General features: G+C 60.8%; 2 protein-coding genes across 2 annotated transcripts; one reads left to right on the forward strand and one right to left on the reverse strand.

Annotated features, from left to right (window-relative positions):
- Positions 1–125: 125 nt before the first annotated feature.
- P3H1 (prolyl 3-hydroxylase 1) lies at positions 126–7949 on the reverse strand. Its single transcript, XM_063354082.1, has 15 exons — positions 7418–7949; positions 6785–6937; positions 6368–6557; positions 5751–5882; positions 4081–4220; positions 3287–3376; positions 3120–3172; positions 2647–2768; positions 2353–2480; positions 2151–2246; positions 1867–2017; positions 1242–1359; positions 974–1049; positions 668–808; positions 126–580 (listed from the first exon to the last, which is right to left on the reverse strand). The coding sequence occupies exons 1-15, from the start codon at positions 7904–7906 to the stop codon at positions 461–463; spliced, it is 2199 nt and encodes a 732-aa protein (XP_063210152.1). The 5' UTR covers positions 7907–7949; the 3' UTR covers positions 126–460.
- A 125-nt stretch (positions 7950–8074) lies between these two features.
- Positions 8075–11843, forward strand: C16H1orf50 (chromosome 16 C1orf50 homolog). The gene is made up of 4 exons (XM_063353776.1): positions 8075–8249; positions 9306–9392; positions 10487–10618; positions 11333–11843. Exons 1-4 carry the CDS (start codon positions 8112–8114, stop codon positions 11513–11515), a joined length of 540 nt encoding a protein of 179 aa, XP_063209846.1. The 5' UTR covers positions 8075–8111; the 3' UTR covers positions 11516–11843.
- Positions 11844–13065: the final 1222 nt, after the last annotated feature.

The following is a 13065-nucleotide window of genomic DNA, read 5'->3' on the forward strand; positions in this document are numbered from 1 at the left end:
CTGCAAGGAGGGAGGGAAGTGTCCCAACGCTGGACAACAGCCAAGGCAGCGGCGGCGGGGGGGGACACAGACGGCAGCCTCCAACCCCCACTCGGCAAGCGACAGCTTAGAAAAAAAACCCCACATTTATTCACCCATTTTCTGTAGAAGGCACTTAAATAGCCGCGGGTTCAGCCGAGCGGAAAGGCACGTGGCTGCTCCCGTGGCACGGGGTCCTCGCCCCTCACAGAGCATCCCTCCCTTGTCCCCTGTGTCACCCCCACAAGAGTCTCTGTGATACCCCCAGGTCAGCTCTGCAGCGGGGTGCGGGGCGCCGCAGGGGTGGTGCAGAACATCCCCCGATCCCCCATCCCACGTCGGCTGGGGGCAGAGGGGGGGGTCGCCTCCGGCAGCCCCACAGCTGAAGCCACAACGTCGGTGTCACTGGTCCCAGCAGGGACGTCCTGATCCCCATGGCACATCAGAGCTCGTCCTTCCCCACCGCGACGGCAGCTGGTGGCTCCTGCTCCGTCTCCCGCAGCAAATCCCCCTCTTCCGTGCCAAAAAGCATCTTCACCAGATCATCCGCCTGCACACGCTCCTGTGGGGCAGACCCACGGGGATAAGCGTGGCCATTGTCCCTCTCCCCCCCCCGAAATACCCACCCGCTGCTGGGGAGGGAGCTCACCCGCTCGCTGTGTCGAGGGTCCAGGGTGAACCAGAGGGCGATGGCGCAGCGCTGGCCCTTGGTCACGGCTTTCACCCCGTGGGGGTTCTCCGAGCCGGAGGAGAAGCCCACGGCACGACCACACTGCGGCTGAACCTCCGCCTGCGAGGGACGGCAGACCCCGGTCAGGATGCACTTGGTGGGTGACAGGGTTAGTTGGTCCCTCCCAACCCAAGCCCATCCCTTGTGGTGGGACAGGGGATGGGGCCAGCGGCAGGAGCTGGGTTTGGTGGTGCGCATGGATCCTCAAGGAGCCGAGCTACTTACGGTCTCGGTCTTGGCATCCAGCTCAGTGAAGTAGAACGCTCCTCCTTCGAAGTCTCCGTTGAGGTAGAGGATGGCACTAAAGGAAGCACGGGACAAGTGGAGGTGATGACCATCACCCCAGGCCACAGCTCCAGCAACTGGGAGCTCCCCCAACACCATGGCAGGAGCCAGAGGCAGGAGAGCCCAGGCTGGGTTTGTCCTCCTACCCTGCACCAAGCCATGGTGCCCTCAGGTGGGGAAGCTCTGGCTGATAAGACACCACTGGTACCTGTAATCCCGGAAGGTGTAGGCTGGAGGTTCCTTCACGCACACGAGAGCCTCCGCATTGAGGATGCAGTTGTCCACATGCACCTCATGGCTGTTATCACTCCGGCCTTCTTGCTTCTCTAGGGTGGAGAAAGACCTGGCACGTCATGACCCTTTCATCCCTGCAGGACCGGTGTCTATCCCCAAGCACCATGTGCTTGGAGGTGACAAGAAAGTCGCCTGTAGCCTAAAGCCCTTCCACTCGCTGGAGTGTGGACCATGAGAGGGCATTTGGGTGGCACAAGCCTCCGTTGACTTGTCCCATTGCACCTCCATGGTCCTCCAGACACAGCCTCTCCCAGCACCCAATCCCAAATGCCTCCGGGTGCTGAAATCCGTTATGGCATGAAGCCACCTGCCCCATTGGAGGCAACCAACAGAGCTGCTCATCTTCCCAAATCGGGCTGAGGGACAAGCTCCCCACACCTTCCCTTTGGGAAAAGGAGGAGGTTAGGGAGCAGCAAGGAGGTCTCAAAGGAAAGGTCCAAGACCAGACCACCCCAGCTGTTGGAGAGGACCCAGACAGGACAAGAGGCTGAAGGAGACTCGCTTCTGCTCGGGTTGTGCTCCTCCGAGGCCATGCTCACCATCGATGGCTGTGCGGCACACCAGGTGGGAGTAGGAGAAGTGGAGCGGGACCTCCAGGCGGAAGTAGGACTCCATCATGTGCCGCACCTTCTCCGTCACGTTGTAGTAGAGGTAGGCGCTCTGCAGGGGCACCTTGCCCTCCTGGCCCAGCTGTGGGGGACGGATGGGACACGGGCTCAGCCCTGGGCAGCTTGGGCAAGCACAGGCAGCTGCCTGCCTTCAAACCGTCCCCCTCCCTGGTCTCCACAGCCTGTTTCTCCCCCCTCCCCACAGCCACCCTAACCTTGAGGGCCTTGAGGACGGTCACGCCGTAGAAGGTCTCGCTGGGGGTGTGAGGAGATGTCTTCCCACGATAGCCATCCCCGGCCGAGGCAGCTGCCTGCAAAACACAACTGGCGTTACCAGCCTGACTCCTGAGCCGCAGGACGGGACCCTTCAGCATCCCCTGCCCCGTCCCTGCCCGCTCCTCCCGTCCCCGCGCTCACGTTGGTCAGTCTCTGCAGCTCCCGGCACTCCTCGGCGGAAAGGACCCCATCCACCACGACGCGCTGGGAGCCATTCAGAGCTTTGGAGTTCATGGTGACACTGGCTCCTTCGTACACCAAGGGGCCACCTGTGGCACAAACCGGCTCAGGAGGACACAGGGGTGGGTGCCACCGACCCTGGGGGACAGGGCTGGGGGAAGCTGTGGTCCTGCCACCATCCACACGGAGGGATTGTGAGCTGGCAGCGGGGGACATGGAGGTCCCCATCCCACCTCCCCTCCCGGCCCTCCGCACCTTCTCGGATGAACTTGCTCATATCGGCAGACTCCTTAGCCTTCTCCTCCACCAGCGTCTCGATCTCCTTCATGAGGTTGCCGATCTCCTCTGAGATGCGTGCTGCTGTCTCCCGCTCCACCCTGGGCGCGTGGCAGCCATCAGCTCCACCGCCCCGCTGTCCCCGTGTCGGGAACAAGGGGCACCAGGACAAGGGCAGGACAAGTTGCCTCCAGGGGCCAGTGACAAAGCCAAGACTGGAGACAGTCACCTCAACGCAGCCCTCACCCCGAGCTGCTCAAGATGACCAACCCATCCCCATCACCCCAAGCAGCTGCCCTCCAGCAGGCTCTTCCAGCCTCAACACTAGAACCCTCCCTGACAGCACCTCCATGGCCATGGCCTTTGGCCCAAACCTCATGGAGGAAGAGGGGTACGTCCCGTTGGTCCCCCCCGGTGGGTAGGCTTGGCCCTCAGCCTGGGAGAGAACTCACTTTTGTTTCTCTCGCAGTCTTTTTGGTATCACCTCTTCGGGTGTCCATGTGTCCTGCAGCCAGAAGAACAACAACATCAGGAGCTGGATGACGATCTGTCCGGGACGCAGACCCCGCATCCCCTTTCCATCTGGCCACCATGTCCAGCCTGGTCCAGCACCACTCACCGGGTCCACGAAGGGGATGCCGAAGACGTCGTAGCTGAAGAAGAGCAGCTCCTTCTCCATCAGGCTTCGCTGGCGGTACGCCTGGATCTCCTGTGGCGAGGGGCAGAGGGACGGGGTGAGGGCATGGCACGACGGCTCTGGGAAGACACTGAGCGAGGGCAGGAGGGTGCAGGCTTTACATCATTCCTGCAGTCCTTGCTCCAGACCCACAGCCCTGGTTTCCCGGTCCCTCTGGCAGCCGGGAAGCAAGTGGCTTTCCCCATCCTGCATGAACTTCCCTGTCCCGTGTGGACGAGGCCTGGGGAGAGGACAGGGGAGACAGAGGCACACGCGTGTCCCTCCTGCAGGAAGCTCTTTCAGAGCAGATTCCTTTCCCTGCTCCAGCTGATGTGGGGCAGAGACATCCAGCCCTGCCCACCACCTCCCGAGCATCTGGATCCAGCTCTTTTCAAGCCAAATTCTCTCCTTTTAAAGCAATTGCGCTTCGGTTGCGGAACTGCGTGGCAGAGGCGGGCTCAGGTCCTCCCAAAAAGTCTGTCCATCTGCCTCTCGCAGACCTCTCCCACAAGAGCCGGGCCATTTGTGCAAGCCATCAAGCCCTCACTTGGCCAAAGATATTTTCCCAGCGATGGTTTTCACTCTCTCAGCTATTTTCCAGCTTGTTGGGTCTCGCATCCATCCACTCCTCTCCACCTTGCCACCAAAGGGTGGCTGGACCAGAGCAGACCCATCCAGAACAGACCTCAAAACCTCTGCAAAGGTCCCCAAGGAGGGGAGAAGACGTCTCTGCTCACCTCTCGGGGTTGGATGGGTCCTGCCAGGTTTTCCCCCAGGACGGCGGTGTAATAGGCCAAATTCTGGTTCATCACCTCATCGTTTGGGAAGAAGAGCAAATAGGTTTTGGTGCATTCGATGGCTTTTTCGTAATTCCCATCTGCAAAGAGAAACGGGGCTGCTACCGGCACGTCCGAGAGCATCAGAGACAGAGCAAACACCGGTGTGGAGGAGGAACAAGAGAGAAAGTCATTGTTGTTCTCCAAAGGGTCTCCCAAGTAGGGCAGATACCCTGGAGCAAAGATTGCTCCTGCCACAAAGGCAAAATTAAGAGTCCGAGGCGCTCTCCTGCCTCCAGAAATCATCTCCCCAGAAATCCGGGCCGTTGCTCGGGTAGTTTTCTCGCTTGGAAAACATCTCGAAGCCTATTTCCAGACAGCAGGACCCAACCATTTCCAGGCTGACCTACAATTTTCTGAAGCACCCTGACCCACTTTCATCTACGGGTTTGCAGCCTTTCGATCTTCTTGGACTTCGGTCTGGTTTTTTCCCCCCCCTCCTTTTGGAGAGATTTGCGTAGAAACAGTTTAGATTTTTCTAAGGAGGTGAATAAAAAACTAAATAAAATGGGGTTGATTTGCCCGGGTTGTAACTAACTGTTCTGGAGGGGGAGGGTGCCTCTGTGGTTTGGAGCAAGAGGTGGCATGTGGCCGGAGACAAAAACAATGCTTCTCGAGGCCGTTATTTCACTTGGAAAGGGAAGCTGCCCGGGAACTGAGCATCTAAAGTGACATGACGGGCTCCTGCAACCCAGCACAGCGAGACCCAGCTCTTCTGTTCTGCATTTCAGGCTGGAGGAGCCGGGCTGCGTGAACTTCATGAAGGTCAAGTGGAATGTCCTCCACCAGTATCAGTAAAGACTGGGGAACGGGTGGGTTTAGAGCATCCCTGGGCAGAAGGACTTGGAGATACTGGTGGATGAAAAACTGGACGTGAGCAGGCAACGTGCGCTCGCAGCCTAGCAAGCCAAGAGTATCCTGGGCTGCATCGCAAGAAGCGTGGCCGGCAGGCCGATGGAGGTGGTGCTTCCTCTTCTCTCATAGGATCCCACCCGGAGCACTGCGGCCAGCTCTGGGGTCCACAGCACAAGAAGAACGTGGACCTGTTAGAGCGGGTCCAGAAGAGGCCACAAAAACGTTCAGAGGGACGGAACACCTCTATGAAGCAGGGCTGAAAGAGTTGGGGTTGTTGAGCCCGGAGACAAGAAGGCCCCAGGGAGAACTTCTTGCAGCCTTTCCATACGTAAAGGGGGTTATAAGAAAGACAGGGACAACTTTTTTACCAAGGCTCGTAGTGACAGGACAAGGGGCAACAGTTTTAAACTGAAAGAGGGGAGGTTTAGGTTGTCCGTAAGGAGGAAGTTTTTTCTGATGAGGGCGGTGAGACACTGGAACAGGTGACCTAAAGAAGCTGTGGATGCCCCATCATAGGAAGCGTTCAAGGTCAGGTTGGACCGGGCTTTGAGCGACCTCATCTTGTGCAAGATGTCCCTGCGTCTTGGGTTGGACTAGCTGGTCTTGGAAGGTCCCTTCCCAACCCAACCTATTCTGTGAGTCTACGATTTCTACCCACGAAGAGCGCCATGTCCAGCGCCACTGGCCAACGGAGGACAAGGCATTGAGCTACTCACTGTTGTAGTAGGCAAACTGCAGGTAGTTGAAGTGCGAGGGCAGGAAATCCTCCACGGGCTTCTCCCGGCCAGGCTGCGAGGCCAGCTCCGTAACGCAGCCCTGCTTGCAGCTCAGCACCTGCATGTAGTGATCTGGTGGAGAAAAACCCCGTGTCACCGCACACGGTCAGCCAAGGGGTGGTGGACAGGACCTTCAGGGGTCTCCACTCCGACCTCCCGCTCCCAGAAGGGCCGTTGACAGCTTTTCAGTGGTGGAAACCCTCAAGGATGGTGGTCGCCCACCTCTGCGTGATTGGTGGTGGGGCTGTTGCCACACTCAGGATGGCCACCCTTAGCGTCCCACCCTTGCGTCCTGGTGCCCCTCTGATGGTCCCTCTCCTGTTTCTCCACATCCCTCTGGAATCTGGGGGATTCCTGGGCATCACCCCCAGTGCTAAGCACGGGCAAACACCTCCTGCCACTTACTGGCCACACTTCTCCTAGCGAAACTTAGGATAAGGTTTGCCCTCTTTGGGGACCCACCACCCCCCGGCTCTTTGGGGACCTCTTTGGGGACCACCACCCCCCCAGGATTGTCCCCAGCTCTTGAGACGGGACGCAGCACACGTGGCTCCCACCTGTGATGGCCTGGAAAAGGTCCGCATTGTACTCCAGGTAGTTGTAGCCCTCATAGTCGTAGGGTCCCTCGCAGAGCGCGCGGCACTCGGCATCCGCCACAAAATACTCCTCCAGCGCCTTCTCCAGGTGCAGGATGGCGGCAGCCGGCTGCTCCTCCGAGTAAAACCGGACACCGAGACGGAACTCGGTCTGTGGAGGGATGAGAAATGATGGGGGGGGTCTGTCGCTGTGACAGAGCACCCGGGGCGCCTTGTCCCCGCAGGGGGATGGATCCCCACGGGATGGAGTTGGATCTCCAGCACCAAGGTGGCATCTCATGAGCTTGCCGAGCCAACAGCCATGGTGTCACTTCCCAGCGGGGGGGATGTTTTGGGAGGGGCTGCCCAAGGCGGGGTAGGGGTGGGGGGGGGTCTCACCAGGTGGGGTTTGGCCTCCAGGTCGGTGAAGTCATCCTCGCGGACGCCCGCCATGGCTTGGTAGTACTCCAGGTTCTGCCTCATCTCCTGGTGCCCGGGGTTGGCCACGAAGAAGGTGTGCGCTGCCGCCGCCGCCTGCGCCGGCCGGTTCATCTGAGCGGGACGGGAGGGACGGGGTGAGACAGCGCCCGCCCCACGGCGCGGACTCCCCCCGGGGGCGCGGAGGGGACCCTGGTCCCCGGGACATCAGGGTGGCCGGGGGGTCCCGCAGCCGGGACGGAGGGCGGTGACGGGGGCGGCCCCGGCCGGCTCCGACGTGGCACTGCCGGGGGGGGGGGGGCAGGGAGGGACGGGCAGGGCCCGGGGCCGCCGGCCGGCACCCCCCACCCCGCCGGGGCGGGCAGCCGGGCCCCTCCCCGGTCCCGGGACACCCCCCCCGCTCCGGGATCGCCCCCGCCCGGTTCTCTCGGTCCCGTCCCACACTCAGCTCCCGGGATCCCTCCGGGCATCCCGCATCCCCCCGGCACCGGGACATCCCCCGTCCCTTCCCGGGGTCGCTGCCGGTCCCGCCGGCCCCGGACACCCCCCCTCCCCCCCCCCCACCTCCCGCCGGTCCCGCCGCCGGTCCCGCACCTTGAAATAGGCGACCTGGAGGTAGTTGTAGGGGCTGCGCTTGCTGAACTCGCGGTCCAGCTCGTCGCCCAGCCGGTACCGGGAGGGCGCGGCGGGCCCGCAGCCCCGCAGGCAGGCGGCGCGGCGGAGGAGCCCCCGGAAAAAGAGCAGGTCGCGGAGCACCGGTTCGGTCTGGGGCTCGGTGCCTTCCGCTGGTCCCGCCGTGGCGTTGGCGCAGCGCAGGCGGCACCGCACCAACCGGGAACGCACGGCCGCCCGGGCCCGTAGCGCCCGCTCCATCTGCAGCACCACGGCGGGCCAGTCGCCCCGCGAGTACGCCTCGGCGCCGGCGGCGAACAGAGCGTCCGGGGGCTGGGCCGGCAGCGGGGGGTCGGCCGGTACCGGCCCCGGTTCCGGTCCCGGTTCCGGTGCCATTCCCGTTCCCATTCCCGGTCCCGGTGCCGTGGCCGCCAGCAGCAGCAGCAGCGGCAGCAGCGCGGGCAGCGCCATGGCCGAGCCCCGGGGCCGCGCGCGCCCCGCCGAGGCCCCGCCCCCAACCGGGCACCGGGGCTCATCACGCCCCGCCCCCTTCCGCCTCGCCCCGCCCCTTCCGCCTCGCCCCGCCCCGCCGGCCAATCAGCGCCCGCCGCCGCGCTCCTCCTTCGGCGGAAGCTCCGCCCCGTGGGCGGAAGGGGCGGGGCGCGGCGGGGCGGTGATGGCGGCGGCGGGTGGCGCGGAGCCCGGCGGCGTCGGCGGCGGCGCGGACCTGGCCCTGGTGGAGGGCAGTGTAGGCCGCGCCGCCCGCGTCGGGGACCCCGGGGACCTGGTGGCCCTGGCCCGGCAGGTGCAGCAGGTGAGGGCCGGGCCCCGGCGGCGGGACCGCGGAGGCCAGGCCGAGCGGAGCCAGGCCCGGGGCCGTGCGGGTACCCAGTTCCCGCTGCCTCCCGGCCGCCTCCAGGGCCTCCTCAGCCGGCGGCCGCCCCGGTGCCTCCCGGCACGTCCCGCTGCTTTCCGGTGTCCCCGGCGGCTTCCCAGTGTGCTCCGTGGACCGCGCTGCCTCCCACCATACCCCACTGCCCCCTCCCAGTATGCCAAAGTATTCTCCAGTATCCCCGTGTGCTTCCCAGGGCTTTCCAGTACCTTTCCGTGTTCCCCAGTGGGCCACACTGTGCCTCCAGTACCTCCCGTTGCACCTCGGTGCCACCCGCTGTGCCTTGCTGCCCCCCAGTGACTCCCAGAACATCTCACCAAACTCCCAGTTCATCCCAGTATGCCCTACTACCTCCCAGTATGTCCCACCGCCTTTAGTCCACCCCTGTGTGTCCAGGTGTGTCCTGACACCCCCTTTCCCAGTCCATCCCAGCACCTCCCGATATGTCCTGTTTGCCCCTTCAGCGAATCGCAGTCCATCCCAGTCCCTCTCAGATGACCCCAGTTCCTCCCAATATGTCCCACTGCCCATCCCAGTCCCTCTCAGCCCACCCCACTGCCTCCCCCAATATTCAGCTATCCCCCCCGGTGCCTCCTACTACCTTCCAGTGCTAAGTCCTAGCCCAGTATGTCCCCCAGAGCTTCTCAGTCCACCTGAGAAGTGTCTCCCTGTAAGTCCTACTGCCTCCTCCCAGTGCATCCCCCTACCTCTCAGTCCCCCCCAGTGCCTCCCAGTATATCCTACTGCTCCCTTCCACTGCCACCCAGCACGGCCAGGCAGCCGCCGGTGCCAGGTCCCTGCTCCACAGCTGTCATCCCACTGCCGGGGGTGGCATGGTTGCCCTCCAGCCGCACACGGGGCAGCTCCTGCACCACCCACAGCCCCGCTGAAGCCTCGAGCGAGGCCACGACCAACATGGCAAGGCCCAAAGGGCTGCGGCTCGTCCCCGTCCTGACCAAACCCCGTTCTTCCTCGCAGGCGGACGACTTCATCCGAGCGAATGCCTGCAATAAATTGACCGTCATCGCTGAGCAGATCCGGTACTTGCAGGAGCAGGCTCGGAAGGTGAGGCCACGTCCGCGGGCTGGGCAGGAGGCTGGTTGCCTTGCGCTTGCGAGGGGAGGGAGATCGGGGTCTGTCTTAACTGCCAGACGATGGGGAAGAGCTGTGGCCTGGATGTGAATCATGGCCAGGCGCCAAGTAGAGAAGATTCAGTGGGAAGATAACGAGGGTTTATTGTCTGGTATCAGCTGGGGACGGGGGTGGGGGGATGCTTTCAGTGCTTTCAGTCCTCTGCACACCAGGGAGGACTTCTGTTAAGGCAGAGGAGCGAGGGCGGCCAGTCAAAACCAGCTCGGGTGTCAGGGAGGACAGAGAGATGACTCTGGTTTTGGGACAGGCAACTCCTGTCGTCGTAGCGTGTGCATTGTGCTCCTGGGAGGGCTCGGTGCAGTGGGGTGATGACGTGGATCTGAGCCCCTGGGAGAAGATGAGCTGTTACCTAACGACGGGCTTGGCTTTCCAGTTTGTCCCAGTTCATTTGCTAGAGCAGGTGGCCCCAGCAGCAAGCCCAGTGGGACTCAGCTGTCCTCTTCAATTCAGACTTCACCCTTGGGGGTGAAATCTCGGAGCCGGAGTGGGAAAGGATCTGCCAGTCACTGCGACTGGCCCGCTGCCATCAAGACCACTACGTCACATAATCGTTAACTGGTGGAGCCGGAGCTGTGGAGCCGTCAGCTGGTGGAGCCAGGGTGATGAATTCCCCTTTGTCTGCTGTCCCTTCCCCGAGGGACCGCAGCAGGGAAGCCCCCAGGGTTCAACATCTGTGTATGGAGACAAGGAACGAGTCCAGCGTGTGGTGGGGTCAGGCACAGAGGGGCACCTGGGGCTGTGGTGAAGAGGTCCTAGATTCTTGGAGGTATCTCCAGCTCCGTGGAGGGGTGCAGGAGCTCTGAGGTCCATCTAACAGGGGAAACTTGGAAAAAACTTTATCTCCTTGGAAATCATCTCCTTCCTGGGCAAGTAAAGGTCTGCCACGTGAAGCCTGAGGGGGATGAGGCCTCGCGAGCGATGTGTCCAAGTATCTTGGCCTCTGGCTGAGAGGCAAGACCGTGCTGTCATTTTATTTCAAGCGTGGATATTTTAAATTTGATTTTCAGGTCTTGGATGAAGCTAACAGAGATGCTGATCTGCACCACGTGGCCTGCAACCTTGTGAAGAAGCCAGGAAACATTTACTACATGTACAGGCGGGAGAGCGGACAGCGATACTTCTCTATCCTCTCTCCTAAGGTGGGTGGTGACGGCCCCTGAAGAAGCAGGGAGGGAAAAAAAATCCAAGTTTCTGGTGCTTGGGCACTTCTAGACCTTAGAGAAAAGTACCACCTTGATGGGGACATTTGTAGGCCCTTGCTCAATTGGCGTTTGTCCTTGGTTGGGATTACCCTGCTGGTGTAAGAGACAAATTATGAAGTTCTCTTGGACCTTGGTGGGTGGTGGACAAGAAGACCTTCGGCGCATGGACCTGAATTCTGCCTTTTGGTCCCTGCAGTTCTTTCTCTGGAACTGCAAACATGCCCTGGGCCTTCCCTGTGCGGTGTGGCTGTCTGGCAGTACGGTCTTCTCAGGGGCTTCAGTCCAGGGAGTGAGGTTGTCTGCAGCTTGGTAGGGGTGGCCTTGGAGGCTCCTCCTTCCAGGCCACCCATTTTCTTACGTGCAGGGTGAGGGCTTCAGAGCAAAACATCCAGCAGGTAGAGGAGCTCTGTGCAGGTCCGGGAGAGCTTAAATCCCCAAACCTCCCTGTGTCAGCACCACCGTAGCTTGACCTGGTCTTAGACTTGGGGTAGTTGAGCCTATTTTTAGGTTAGAAAATGGGATGGTCACGTAGCTGGGACTGCTTCAAAGGTGGTCGGTCATCCAGGATGGACAGAGGTTGGGCTGGGGGACAGCACAGCCCAGCTCCGAGGGAAACGGAGCGGTGATAGGATTCTCTCCTTTCTCCTCCAGGAATGGGGGACCTGTCCCCACGAATTTCTTGGTGCCTATAAGCTCCAGCATGACATGTCCTGGACTCCGTTTGAGGACATTGAGAGACGAGATGCTGAAATAAACATCCTGGATAAGCTGCTGAGCCGGCAGGCAGCGCTGCCACCGTGTACCGAGCCCAACTTCCAGGGCCTGACCAAGTGACACGAGTGACCGGACGGGACCCCCTGCGCAGAGTCCTGCATGAGGACACACAGTGCCTGCGTGATGCCAAAGGCAGGGCAAGGAAAGAGACCAAAACCTAAAAATGCTGATGCCGCCAGTACTTGCTCTGTGCTTTAATGAGACTAATTCTCCATTCAGTCTTACTGGATTTTCTAGTAATTGAGTAATTTATTTCTTTGACTTATGCCAAGCTGTAGCGAGGGGCAGATAATACCAGGTGGAATCAATTCCAAGAGAGCTCGGGGCAAAAAGCAAAAATGCTTGGGGCAGATGTGATAATGCTATAAAACATGTCCTACCTGTCCGGCTCTGGTGTACCTCATTGTGACTACCTGCGGCAGGTGATGATTTCAGGGCTGGATTTTGCTGCTCGTTAAAATGCCCGTGTTTAGGAAGCTCCGTGGCCTGGGAGGAGTGGTGGAAACCCTGCGCAGAAGGGTCTCTTGTGACCGGAGTCTCTGTCCTCACTGGTCTGAACCCATGAATCTGTCACACGGGGTGACCCAGAGCTCTCTTCTCTGGGAGGAGCATCCTCAGCAGTGCCATGCAGGCTTCAGGTGCTCTTCAAAAGGTTGGGTGTTTCACAGTCCTTGTGTGTTCCCCATGGCTTCAAGTGGGTTGAGCTGCTGGGGTGAGACAGGAACATGCAGGGACGCTGAATGCCTCTGTGCCGGGGCAGTGGAGAAAATAAATCAATCTTGGTCTCAGATGCACCTCCAAGACAGGCCCTGTGTCCTGTCTGCATGGCAAGGATCCCTTTGGCTTTACCAGGGAGACTGGGTGGCGTGTGGGACTGGTAGGACATCTCCAGCCTCTCTTTTTCCACCAAGAGCTGGGGAGAGGCAAAGATCAGAACTGCTGAGGAGTTGTCCTCCCTCTGCCCAGCCACCCAGGGCTCCTCCAGGAGCTCGCCTGCTCTGCCAGGAGCTGAGGTGGGAATGTACTGCTGGAGAAGGAGATGTCCAGGTTGGATCCCGGCATGTAACGTTAGATCTGGTTGGATCCTCCCATGACTTGTTCACCCCCCCAGGTTGATGAGGTAGTGACTTTATGTGCTGCTCACGGCGTTGCACGTCCACGCTGGCCTCAGCCTCCTCTTCCTCCTTCGCTGGCGGCGTGTGAAGGTTGGGGACCATTTGTGGAAGGGGCATTCTGACCCTGGGGTCTGGGCCCCCCAGGGCTGGAGCTGGTGCTTCTTGGTGGAGCCCCAACCCCAGGTGCACTTGCGGTTGCGCTCTGCCGAGAAGCACCAGCTCCACCCCCATTGCAGTTGGGTTCTCCTCACTTCTGAGGTGGTGGTGGTGCAAGAGTGGTGTCCTCGGCACCAAGTGACCTTCCCAGGCGTTGCCCCATCTCTCCTTAACCACTGCTGAGGAAGACACCGCGGCCTTCAGCTCCGCTGGGTGATACCCAACTCAATTCGGGGCTAAGTCTATGCATCAGGCTTGCATCGGTTCATGCATACGCTCCCAAAATAATCTCTTTACCTCCTCTAAACTTCCTTGTTCCCTTTCTAGCATTGATTTGTT

This window comes from Chroicocephalus ridibundus, chromosome 16 (genome assembly GCF_963924245.1).
Source record: "Chroicocephalus ridibundus chromosome 16, bChrRid1.1, whole genome shotgun sequence".
NCBI classification, from domain to species: Eukaryota; Metazoa; Chordata; class Aves; order Charadriiformes; family Laridae; genus Chroicocephalus; species Chroicocephalus ridibundus.

Excerpts from the sequence above, each read along its gene's own strand:
- C16H1orf50 (XM_063353776.1), top strand. The coding sequence starts at position 8,112 with ATGGCGGCGGCGGGTGGCGCGGAGCCCGGCGGCGTCGGCGGCGGCGCG. Across the intron at positions 8,250-9,305 it reads TGGCCCGGCAGGTGCAGCAG|GCGGACGACTTCATCCGAGC; the intron begins GTGAGGGCCGGG and ends TCTTCCTCGCAG. Across the intron at positions 10,619-11,332 it reads TCTCTATCCTCTCTCCTAAG|GAATGGGGGACCTGTCCCCA; the intron begins GTGGGTGGTGAC and ends TTTCTCCTCCAG.
- P3H1 (XM_063354082.1), bottom strand. The coding sequence starts at position 7,906 with ATGGCGCTGCCCGCGCTGCTGCCGCTGCTGCTGCTGCTGGCGGCCACG. Across the intron at positions 3,173-3,286 it reads GCATCCCCTTCGTGGACCCG|GACACATGGACACCCGAAGA; the intron begins GTGAGTGGTGCT and ends TTCTGGCTGCAG. Across the intron at positions 581-667 it reads ACCCTCGACACAGCGAGCGG|GAGCGTGTGCAGGCGGATGA; the intron begins GTGAGCTCCCTC and ends TCTGCCCCACAG.